Raw genomic sequence first — 13,100 nt, forward strand, 5'->3', positions numbered from 1 at the left:
TCCTATTTTCGGTTTAGTTACTGGAGATGCTCACCAAGATTTCCAGCATTAATGACTAATCAATATCATATAAAGAAACACCAAAGCAATTTTCACTCACTTTATTTACAATACTAACATTTAAAAAATAAGTATGTTCTTACAAGTGCACAAAATTTCTTTACACAAATGTAGATCTAGGTCACATATTTTATGCGGTTTAGATAGAAACAGAACAAGACGGTAATCCTGGAGGAAGAATTGCCTCTTATTTTAACAGGAATTTAGAGAATAAGTGAAAAAAAAACAAAAAAAACAAAGGCCCACTCAAACATGGACAAGCTATATACTCAATCACCGATACTGTACTGATTTGAATTCCCAGTTTAATAGAAAATTCTTTATCTTATTCGGACTCAGAAATAGAGAGCCCCCCCTCCTTTTTTGTAAAAGTGGATCCATCACTTCATTGTTTAGAATGCTTAACAGATTGAAGTATATTTCAATACAATGGATCCAGTAGTGTAAGGTTATCTAAATGGCAGCACAGTAATAACAATAGACCTGCAGACAGCAACAGTAAAACCATGAAGCTGTAAGGAAGGGAGACCAATCTGCATTGATAAATGAGAAGGTTAAAAACAGATGGGGAAAATTTCCATTTGATCTAGAAACTCAACAATGGGTAATAAACATCTCATTTAGGTTTCGGTTTCTGATAACTGTAGATTCTTTTGGCATTCTTCAAACTTTCTCTGAAAAGAATCTGCCAGCTCCTGAGTTTTGAATCTTGCTGCAAATTGCTCAACATTGGGCTCTCCATCTGCAAGGGAAAATAAATTGGGATTAGTCATACAACCTGAAGATCATATTTACAATGACAAGATTTATAATCTCAGCCTGGATATACTGGAGTGCTGATCATGTTCAGTAACTTACATCTATATGTATGGATGGGGTGTGAAGAATGCAAGCCTAAAGCTGTGCAAAGAATTCCAGCAATTTCAGATGCCTGCTTGCTTACACAACAAATTAGACTGCTCAAAAAAATGAAAGGAACACTTTTTAATCAGAGTATAGCATCAAGTCAAGTAAACTCCAGGGATATTGATCTGGTCAGTTAAGTAGCAGAGGGGGTTGTGAATCAGTTTCAGCTGCTTTGGTGTTAATGAAATTACCAGGGGCAATAGATTGGCAACAATGAGACAACCTCCAAGACGAACTGGTTTTACAGGTGGAGGCCAGTGTAATTTTTTTCCCTACTCTTTTCTGTTTTTCACTAGTTTTGCATTTGGCTAGGGTCAGTGTCACTACTGGTAGCATGAGGTGATACCTGGACCCTATTATAGAGGTTGCACAGGCAGTACAACTCAAGAGCATGGAGGAGATTCCAGCAGACAGGCAGCAATTGGCAGGTCTGCCACTGGCACCCTGATGCTTTTCACAGATGAGAGCAGGTTCACCCGGAGCATGTGACGGATGTGAAAGGATCTGGAGAAGCCATGGAGAACATTCTGCCTGTAACATCGCTCAGACGCCCAGACTTCTACAGGCTAGAGAATAGCACTCTTGACTGCTATAAAGTATTGGGATAAAATCCTTGGACCCATTGTCAGAGACATTGCTATGAACCTCTGTACCTTCCTGTTCAGACTAGAGGCCAACAGGTCCACATCGGGAGTCCCCCACCGGGGAGACAGTTAATGAAACCCCTCTGGGTGAAGAGACCATTCTCCCTGATCCAACACCTGCCGACTGAGGTAGTCCGCCTGCCAATTTTCCACCCCTGGAATATACACAGCAGAGAGAGTGGTTACAAAGCGTTCTGTCTACCTTAGAATGCTGGCCACTTCCCGGGCCGATAGGACACTTTTGGTGCCCCCTTGATGAGTGACATATGCCACAGCCGTAGCATTGTCCAGTTGAATCCTTACCGGGTGCCCCTGCAGGCGATCCGTCCATTGGGACAGGCAAAGCCTGATTGCCCAAATTTCCAGGATATTGATCGGCAGACTGGACTCCTCCAAAGTCCAAACCCCCTGAGCACAATCCATGCCGCCCAAGTCACCTCTCCACCCGGACAGGCTGGAATTCGTGCTGACCACCATCCAATACAGGGGGAGAAAGGATTTTCCCTGTCAAAGCACCGGAGAATGGAGCCACCAGATCAGGGACCCCCTCGTACCCGGGCTCAACAGGATCAGATTGCCTGGAGACTGGATTTTTGTTCCATTTGGCAAGAATCTCTCTTTGCAAAGGTCTGGTATGGAACTGAGCAAACAGAACCGCCTGGAGACCATCAGGCCCAGCACTAGTATGCAATGGCCTCCGGTTGGACAACAGGAGCCGAATAGCATCCTGCAACTTCTGGAGTTTCACCTTTGGAAGAACACCCGGGCTGAGGCAGAGTCCAGGATCAGGCCCAGGTAGTCCAGTTTGGTGGACGGGACCAGAGCAGATTTTTGGAAATTCAGTCTCAAATTTGAATGCTTGCAAGGTTCGCACAGAAATGTCCAGATTTACTTTTTAGGCATGCAGAGAATCTGCTCGCAGAAGGAGGGCGCCCATGTACCCCAGTACCGCAATCCCCTTCTGCCATAGCAATGCTAACACCGGGGCTAAAACTTTTGTAAACACCCGAGGAGCCAAGGCGAGACCAAAGGGCAACGCCACAAATTGATAGTGCTCCTCGCCCATGGCAAAGCGAAGGAAACGCTGATGCCCAACATACATAAGGTTATGAAGGTAAGCCAGAAAATCCCCTTGATGAAGGGACGCCACTACCGTGCGAATGGTCACCATCCAAAATTTCTGAACCCGCACAAAGCGGTTCAAGGTCTTGAGGTCCAGGATTGGATGAACCTTGCCTTCCTTCCTGGGATCAATAGGTTTGACTAAAACCCCTGAAAGCGCTCCGATTCTGGAACCGGTACAATGACCCCTTGTGAGAACAGATCTTGTACCGCCCCGAGAAGACCTCGCAGGCGAATCGGGGACAAACGCAGGTTGGAAGTGAATAACCTTGCCGGAGGCAAAGACCGAAACTTGATCTTGTTAACTAGATTGAATCAATTTGTGGACCCACTTGTCTTTAATCAAGGAGGTCCACGGATCCGGAAAGAAGCGAAGACGTCCCCCCACCCCAGATACGGGTGAGGGCGTCCCTTCAGGCAGAAGTAAGCTTGTCTGCAGGTCCTGAGGAACTCGCTCTCGGCTTACCAGGCCAGGGCTTCTTGAAACCTCCTGCGTGGTTTCGGGCGGATTTTGATCTTGTCCTGAGATCCCGAGAGACGAAAGGGCCGCTTTTGGGCCGGGAAGAAAGGGCCAGGTTTGCGACGAGACTCTTTGCTCTTGGTAGTCTGCCGAAGCAGAGTACTCTTACCTCCTGTAAGACCCTTAATGATCTCCTCCATGGAACCTCCAAACAGGCGATCTACAAAGGTTAGATCAGTCAGTGCCTTCTTGGAAGCTTGGTCTCCAGACCAATATTTCAGCCATTTCATGCGGCGAAGGGTCACAGCCGTCACAGACACCCTGCAGGCTAAGGGGGCCGCATCCAGAGAGGCATCGCAGATATACTGTAACCCCTGGACCAACTGGTCCACCAGGTCAGGAGGCGGCTGTCCCCCTTCCAAGTCCTGGCGCAGAAGCTTTGTCCATTCCGTTAAGGTCTGGGAAACCAAGGTTATGGCAAACACTGCCCTCAGAATGGAACCAGCCATGGTAAAAAGGTATCAAACCAGGGATTCAGCTCCCTTGTCAAAAGGGTCTTTAAAGGACGGAGAGTCCTCCACCGGGAGAAGGGTGGCTTTATTTAACCCAGAAACCCAAGAGTCACAGTTTAACAGGGAATCTTCAAAAGGATTCCTTCTAACAAAACGCTTAGGTACCCCAACGCATTTTGGGGAACCCCACTGACTTGCAACAATGTTGAAATAGGCAGGAAAGGAAAAATACCTTTGTCACCTTTGATGCTCTGCAGGTACCAAAAGGTACTGATGCAATCAACGCAGCAGTAGCTGTGTTCTCAAATTGTAAAATTTCCCGCACTGATACAATCAGTGCATCCTCTAGCGCCTTTTCATGCGCGGCTGTAGTGGAAGAGGAATCATCCTCACTATCGGAGCGCTCAGTCCCAGTAGGGTGACTCGCGTCCGTGTTGGCCAAATCAACCTAAGAATCGGAGGAGACAAAGGATGCAAGTGAAGGCGGGGGCTTTTTGCTCGTCCTATTTTGGAGGACCATATCTACCATGGACCCTTGTGACTGCAGGACCGCCTTCATTGCAGACAAAGTGGACTGGGACCCAGAGCCCCGCAGTCTCAGAGGGGGTCAGATGGTGACACGTGCTCCAGGGACTCATGGGTTAACATGGGAACTGCCAAAAGGAAATGGAAAAAATTGCTGTTAAAATTCCCCCCGCTGCTGCACCAGCGGCACCACAGGTCCCAGCGCACCAAGGTACCGCTATAGCTGAAAGAGGGAGCCGTTTTGCACCCACAGGAACTCCCCACCATCTACTCAGGCACAGAGAATGCCAAGCTGCAAATCGTGTGGCGATCAGAGAGAAGGAGAAAGTACAGGAACTGACACTAGGGGCTCACCGCCGATTCACTGCTCCATAGGCTTCAAAAACATAATATCAATGGGAAACTCTACAAGAAAATGGCCTGTCGGACTACACAAACATGGCCGCCCCCTTGGACTGCCCTATGGGCATAGTCAAACTTTTTTCCACCTAGTGTCCTACTCCTGTAGGGGGCAGCATAAACCCAAGGGTCAAGAAGGTATGGAGCTGTGTACGTCAATGCACGAAAGAAAACTGGTTTTCAAATTTTTTTACAAATAAATCTGAAAAGTGTCGTGCATTTGTATTCAGCCCCCTTTACTCTGATACCCCTCACTAAAATCTAGTGGAACCAATTGCCTTCAGAGGTCCCTTAATTAGTAAATAGAGTCCACCTGTGTGAAATTAAATCTCAGTATAAATACAGCTGTTCTGTGAAGCCCTCAGAGGTTTATTAGAGAACCTTAGTGAACAAACAGCATCATAAAGGGCAAGGAACACACCAGACAGGTCAGGGATACAGTTGTGGAGAGGTTTAGAGCAGGGTTAGGTTTTAAAAATAAAAACATATCCCAAGCTTTGAACATCTCATGGAGCACTGTTCAATCATTTATCCGAAAATAGAAAGCATATGGCACAACTGCAAACCTACCAAGACATGGCTGTCCACCTAAACGGACAGGCCGGGCAAGGAGAGCAATAATCAGAGAAGCAGCCAAGAGGCCCATGGTAACTCTGGAGGAGCTGCAGAGATCCGCAGCTAAGGTGGGAGAATCTTTCATCAGGACATTAGTCATGGACTCCACAAATCTGGCCTTTATGGAAGAGTGGCAAGAAAAAAGCCATTGTTGAAATAAAGCCATAAGAAATCCCACACAGAAAACATGGGGACACAATACACGTGGAAGAAGGTGCTCCGGTCACAGTAGACCAAAAATGAGCTTTTTGGTCAAAAAGCAAAGCGCTGTGTGGCAGAAAACAGTGCACATCATCCCCACCATGAAACATGATCGTGACAGCATCACGTTGTGAGGATGCTTTTCCTCAGCAGGGACTGGAAAGCTGGTCAGAGTTAATAGGAAGATGGATGAGCCAAAAATAGGGCAATCTTAGAAGAAAACCGATTAGTCTGCAAAAGACTTGAGACTGGGCGGAGGTTCACCTTCCAGCAGGACAATGACCCTAAACATACAGCCAGAGCTACAATGGAATGGTTTAGATCAAAGCATACAGTGCCTTGAAAAAGTATTCACACCCCTTGAAATGTTTCACATTTTGTCATGTTACAACCAAAAACGTAAATGTATTTTATTGGGAGTTCATGTTATAAACCAACAAAAAGTGGCACATAATTGTGAAGTGGAAGGAAAATGATAAATGGTTTTCAAAATTTTATACAAATAAATATGTGAAAAGTGTGGTGTGCATTTGTATTCAGCCCCCCTGAGTCAATACTTTGTAGAACCACCTTTCGCTGCAATTACAGCTGCAAGTTTTTTGGGTATGTCTCAACCAGCTTTGCACATCTAGAGTGACATGGTTACCCATTCTTCTTTGCAAAATAGCTCAAGCTTTGTAAAACTGGACGGAGAGCAATTAGGAACAGCAATTTTCATGTCTTGCCACAGATTTTTAAATTGGATTTAGATCTGGACTTTGACTTGGCAATTCTAACACATGAATAAGCTTTGATCTAGACCATTCCATTGTATCTCTGGCTGTATGTTTAGGGTTGTTGTCCTGCTGGAAGGTGAACCTCCAACCCAGTCTCAAGTCTTTTGCAGACTAACAATTTTTCTTCTAAGATTGCCCTGTATTTGGCTCCATTCATCTTCCAATCAACTCTGACCACCTTCCCTGTCCCTTCTGAAGAAAAGCATCCCCACAACATGATGCTCCCACCACCATGTTTGTGTGTACAGGGTGATGTGCAGTGTTAGTTTTCTGCCACACAGCGTTTTGCTTTTAGGGCAAAAAGTTAAATATTGGACTCACCTGACCAGAGCACCTTCTTCCACTTGTTTCCTGTGTCCCCCACATGGCTTCTCGCAAACTACAAACAGGACTTCCTATGGCTTTCTTTCAACAACGGCTTTCTTCTTGACACTCTTCCATAAAGGCCAGATTTGTGGAGTGCACGACTAATAGTTGGCCTGTGGACAGATTATCCCACCTGAGCTGTGGATCTCTGCAGCTCCTCAGAGTTACTTACCATGGGCCTCTTGGCTGCTTCTCTGATTAAAGCTCTTCTTGCCTTGCCTGTCAGTTTAGATGGATGGCCATATCTTAGTAGATTTGCAGTTGTGCCATACTCTTTACATTTTCGGACAATGGATTGAGCAGTGCTCAGTGAGATCTTGAATGCTTGGGATATTTTTTAGAATCGAACCCTGCTTTAAACTTCTTCACAACTTTTAAACTAGGTGATGGGGGGAGGGTACAGATGTAGAATTATCCAGCGGGGAGAAAGGTTATGAGGGCACAAATGGGGACATTAGCTGTAGGGTGTTCAGAGTTCCTAAATCCAAGGTGGGTATGGGGAAAAAAATCACAAGAGCAGCCTAAAAACAAAAGGAAATGAGGATATGGTATGCATCCGGTCAAAATTACGAGGTTTGTATACCAATGCCAGAAGCCTGGTCAACAAGATGGGAGAGCTGGAGCTGCTGATGTATGAGGAGGACTTAGATTTTGTGAGGATTACAGAGACTTGGTTCGACAGCTCTCATGAGTGGATGGCGACCAGAGGTATTTCCTTTATCGCAGAGATAGAGAAGGTAAAAAAGGGGGAAGGGGTATGTCTGTATATTAAGAACAGTGTACAGGTAAATATGAGGGATGATAAGAATGGAGCTATGGACGAGGCAGAATCCCTATGGGTAGAACTTCAAAGGGAAGGCACTATGGGGAAAGTAATATTGGGCGTATGCTATAGGCCCCCCAACCAGAGGGAGGAGGGGGAGGCGGTCCTCCTTTCACAGATTGGATTGGCAGCAAAGATGAGAAATATAATGGGGGACTTTAATTATCCAGATATAGACTGGGCAGAAGGAATCGCGCATTCAGCCAAGGCTCAGCAGTTCCTAAATGTTTTGCAGGACAATTTTATGGGTCAGATGGTGAACACACCGACAAGGAACAATGCGGTACTTGACCTACCAACATACAGACCTGCTCACGGATATAGAAATATTGGGCAACTTAGGAAACCGTGACCATAGGTCAATTTGTTTCAGTATTAATCATAGTAATAGGAAACACAAGGGTAATATAAGGACACTATTTCAAAAGAGCCAATTTCCTAAAACTGCGCTCTTTGCTAGAAAATATCAAATAGGATAGAACCCTGGGAAAAAAGGACACAGAGGAAAAATGGGAGTGCTTCAAGAGCATACTAAACAAAGGGATTGGCCAGTGCATTCCAAGAGGAAATAAATTTAAAAGAGCAAAACTAAACCCTGGGTGGCTAAGCTCCAACATAAAAATGCAAATTAATACTAACGAAAAGGCCTTCAAAAAATACAAGGCTGAGGGGTCATTGGCAGCATTCAAGCATTACAAAGAGTGTAAAAAGAAATGTAGAGACGAAATCAAGGCGGCTAAAATAGAACACGAGAGACATAGCAGAAGAGAGTAAAAAAACCCCCCAAGAAATAATTTAAAGTATATAAATAGTATGAAAGCGAGGCCAGAACACATTGGCCCCATAATAGACGCCAAAGGAAATCTGGCCACAGAGGACAGAGAGAAGGCGAAAGTGTTAAATAATTTCTTCTCTTCAGTCTTCACAAAAGAATTGGGGGGCTACACTAACCCAGCTTGTAATGCTAAACTAAATAATATACCTCAGGAAGTACCCCCATGGCTAACAGAGGATAGAGTTAGAACTAAACTAGAGAAACTTGACATAAGTAAAATCACAGTGACCGGATGGCTTGCACCCGAGGGTTCTTAAAGCGGAGTTCCGGCCTCAGGGGTCAAATTTAGCTAAAAATACCCCTGGGACAGTCGGGGCTAGTACATTCCATAATGTTTAGCCTCTGAACTGTCCCAGGTCGCACTTACCTGTAAGAAGAAATACTTACCTTGAAAAGTTCTTCTCCAGCGCTGCCATCTCAGGTGTGGGCAGCTGAAGCCAGCGCGTCCTCTTCTGCGGCCTCTTCGGTGACGTCAGATTCCCACAATGCACTGCACCGGCCCCGCTCCTCACTTCCAGTGCAGGCGCGGCATCCCTGCACAGCTTCTGGGCATTGACTCCTGGGAGCGATGACGTTCAGTTCCCAGGAGTCATCGCAAGCCGCAAGTGACGGCGCGGGCCGCGGCCGCAGAGGGAGGAAGTGGAAGGAAGGTTAGTATATTTTCTTCAATATCAAGGTAAGTGACCAAAAAAAAAAAAAAATTGGGAGCACCCATTTCTTTTTCAGGTGGCCCTCAGCAAGCGGATGGCCCAAAATCGTATTTTTTTTTTTTAGATTTTGAGGCCGGAACATCCGCTTTAAAGAGCTCAGCCAGGTGATTGCCAGACCATTCTTCTTGATCTTTAAGGATAGTCTACAGACGGGTATGGTGCCAGCTGATTTGAAAAAAGCCAACGTGGCACCAATATTTAAAAAAGGGCCGAGATATATCCCGGGTAACTATAGGCCGGTCAGTCTAACATTAGTAGTCCGCAAGATTTTGGAGGGGATGTTAAGGGACTACATACAAGACTTTAGTAATGAAAACGGTATTAGTAGTAATCAGCATGGTTTCATGAAAAATCGTTCTTGCCAGACCAATCTATTAATCTTCTACGATGAAGTGAGCTGCCATCTAGATAAAGGGAAGCCTGCGGATGTGGTGTATCTGGACTTTGCAAAGGCATTTGACCAGCTTCCCCACATACACTTACTGTACAAACTAAGGTACGTAGGTATGGACCATATGGTGAGTATGTGGATAGAGAACTGGCTACAGGGGAGAGTCCAGAGGGTGGTGATAAATGGGGAGTACTCGATTGGGCGGGTGTGGAAAGTGGGGTTCCTCAAGGTTCTGTCCTGGGGCAAATCCTGTTTAATTTATTCATAAATGATCTAGAGGAAGGGATATCTAGCACAATCTCTGTATTTGCGGATGATACTAAACTTAAGCATGCCATGATCTTCTATGCAGGATGTGGAAACCTTACAAGCGGACCTGAACAAAATAATGGGGTGGGCAACTACATGACAGATGAGGTTTAATGTTGAAAAATGTAAAGTAATGCACTTGGGCGTCAGAAACACGAAAGCAAGCTACTTACTAGGGGGGAATTCTCTGGGTGAATCCAAGATGGAAAAGGACCTAGGGGTACTAGTGGACAACAGGCTTGACAGTGGCATGCAATGCCAAGCCGCTGCAAGCAAAGCCAACAAAACACTGGGATGTATAAAAAAGGGGATTCACGCCAGAAATAAAGGAATTATTATCCCACTCTACAAGACACTGGTCCATCCACATCTGGAGTATGCTGTCCAGTTCTGGGCACCGGTCCTCAGAAAGGATGTGCTCTCTGGAAAAAAAAACCCCTTGAGGGCGGATATGATATCAATGTATAAATACTGTACTGGTGATGACCCTAGCATAAGGAACAAACTTTTCAGAGAAAGGGAATACAATAAGACACGTGGCCACTCACTAAAAAATAGAGGAAAAACAGTTTAACCTTAAAATACGTAAGGGGTTCTTCACTGTCAGAGCAGGAAGGATGTGGAATTCTCTTCCACAAGCAGTCGTATCAGCAGGGAGCATCGATAGTTTCAAAAAACTATTAGATTGGCACCTTAAAGACCACAACATACAGGGGTATACAATATGCGGTTAACAGCACACACACATAGGTTAAACTGGATGGACTGATGTCTTTTTTCAACCTCACAAACTATGTAACTTTATCCCTGACTTGTCTAGTGTGTTCTTTGGCCTTCAGGATGCTGTTTGTACACTAAGGTTCTCAAACATCGGAGGACTTCATAGAACAGCTGTATTTATACCAAGATTAAATTAAACACAGGTGGACTATTTACTAATTAGGTAACTTCTGAAGGCAATTGGTTCCACTAGATAGAGGTCTCAGAGTAAAGGGGGCTGAATACAAATACACGCCACACTTTTCAGATATTTGTAAAAAAGTTTGAAAGCCATTTATCATTTTCCTTCCACTTTACAATTATGTGCCACTATGTTCTGGTCTATCACATAAAATCCCAACAACATACATTTAGGTTTTTGGTTGTAACATGACAAAATGTGGAACATTAAAGGGTATGAACATTTTCTCAAGGCACTGTAGGTCTACCCAAGAGGGGCAGACCTCTAAAGGAGACCACTGCTTCCACACAAACCAAGGGGCCACTCTGCAGCTGCTGATAGGGGACATTTTTCTATTCAAGCTGTGGCTGTTTTAGAAAGAAAATGAACAGTAAGACCATGAACAACTTTTGTTTTGATGCACCTGGAATTCATTTAGTGGATTTAAACTGAATGCTGAATTAGGCTTTAGGCCCCTTTCACACTTGTGCAACCTAAAAGTTGCACGATTTTGCCTGGACTTAAAGCAATGCCTATGGATCTTAAAATGCAAAGTCGGACCAAAGTAGTGCAGGGACTACTTTGAGGTCATTGCAAATTGAAGTCACACAGATATGAATGGTACGCATTGGAAATCATTGAGTACGACTTGTCATGCGACTTTGCAGCCTCAAATCACAGGACAAGTCGCACATGTGTGGAAGGGGCCTCAATGAAAAATTGGGTTCTGTGTCCTGTAAACCATCAGTAACTTTGTCTGGAAAAAAAAGTGTGGTCTGACCTTCTAATATGATAAATGCAGCACCTAGCAGGCACTTGGGATCAATCTTTTCATCCAAGATTTACACATTTTCCTAACTAAGCCTTAGATTTAAAAAACAGGGTGAATTCTTCAGGGAAAACCCAGACTGTAGAAACTAGCTGCAAAAGGAATTCACATGAACATCTGTTAATGTGATCGAAGCTATAAAACCTGGGAGGCTGAATATGCTAATTGCAGTATCCAGCATAAGAACTTTTAATACAATACAAAAAAATGTATACCGTATATTGCATGTTGGCATTAGCATATTGTACACCCCAATTATGGAAATCCTGGCGCACATAGCAACACTATTAGTTGCCAACATTTAAAGGATACGTAAACCCTACATTTCATATTCCTCATATGTGCCTGCTGTACCATGTACTTGTTTGAAAATGTAACCCCCTAGTGTTCCTGCTAGTCCCTCTGCTTTCTTATTCAAAACTGACCACACTAAGCAGGTGAACACACTATGGTCAGTTCTCTAGCACTGCTGGTAACTCAGGCTACTCTCCTCCAATAATCAGTCTTGTCCTGAAACCCCCCCCCCCCCCACTGGAAAGATCAGTGTGCTGCTGTTTCTCCTCTCCTAGCTTGTATGCAGCTGAGAACAGAGGGAATGTGATCGCTAATAATAAATAAAAGGAGGGGCGGGAAGGGCATCTATAATGCTTTTTTATATCTACACACAAATGTTTTGACTTTCATTTCTATTTTAATCAGAATGGGTTGTCTTACAAGGTGAGGGCTTACAATCACATTGGTCTCCTGACAAATAACTAACGGGAGTACATTTAAAGAGAGACAGCTGGTGCCTTTAAATGGACTGAATGCATGCAACATTTAATGCATTCCACCTATCATCCTTAAACAATTTTGCTAAAAGGAATCTGTGCAAAGAAAACATTGCTTATTTTATTTACCTTACCTGCTGTCTGTGCTGGCACTTTCCACAGTAGGGAAGACAAACCAGCAGCTAAAGAGTTTAAAGAAAACATATACTTCGAGGAGTGTAGAATGTCTGATCCAACTCTGCACTGAAGGGGTTTGATTCACCAACCCCTACATCATCATGGTCTCATGTGATGAGTTGGAGCCAACAGATCAAACCAAAAACCTGACACTCCTAAAAGTGTATAATTCTGTGGGATCTTCAATTGGCGATTTGTCTTCAGTACTGCAGAGATCAGGGGTGCAGACAGCAGGAGTGGAGTGTATTTAAAGCTTACCTTTCAACAAACTAAAACAAACCACCTATCTGGCAAACTCAAGTGATACACCTGGACCTGGCTATTATTAATAAAGATCTGACTATAACAATGAAAATAGCACTTACCAGAATAATCATTGGCTATCCAAACAAATGAATTCTGGGATGTACTTAAAGGAGCCAGTTTCATATCTTTCGATATAACGTGGTTTGCACACACTTTCAATACTTGTTCTCGTCTCATTAATATGCGGTAATATTTTCTCTCCTGATGGTAAAGGATTTTAATCTCGCCTACTCCTCGTTCTTTCCACTGATTGGCATCTCTGTCCCAGCGGTACAGCTTTGCTCTCTCTTTAAAAAGTACTTCCTCATCTTCTTCTCCTGACTTAACCTCCACCTAAAGATAAAAAAATTCAAGGTAAATTTGAGGTAATGAAAAGGAAATGCATGAATATACACTGCTCAAATAAAAATTAAAGAAGCGCTTA

The 13,100-nt window shown here is 44.1% G+C and overlaps 1 protein-coding gene across 1 annotated transcript in view; it reads right to left on the reverse strand.

The window, feature by feature from the left end:
* Positions 1–651: 651 nt before the first annotated feature.
* LOC309546294 (E3 SUMO-protein ligase RanBP2-like) overlaps positions 652–13,100 on the reverse strand; it is a 258,408-nt gene continuing 245,959 nt past the window's right edge. Inside the window, exons 27-28 of the mRNA XM_082245888.1 lie at positions 12,736–13,009; positions 652–802 (exon numbers count right to left, since the gene is read on the reverse strand). Coding sequence (XP_082102014.1) covers positions 681–802; positions 12,736–13,009 — 396 coding nt within the window. The 3' untranslated portion in view covers positions 652–680. The remainder of the gene's footprint in view (positions 803–12,735; positions 13,010–13,100) is intronic.

Source organism: Pelophylax lessonae (genome assembly GCF_965119305.1).
Source record: "Pelophylax lessonae genome assembly, chromosome: 2".
Taxonomy (NCBI): Eukaryota; Metazoa; Chordata; class Amphibia; order Anura; family Ranidae; genus Pelophylax; species Pelophylax lessonae.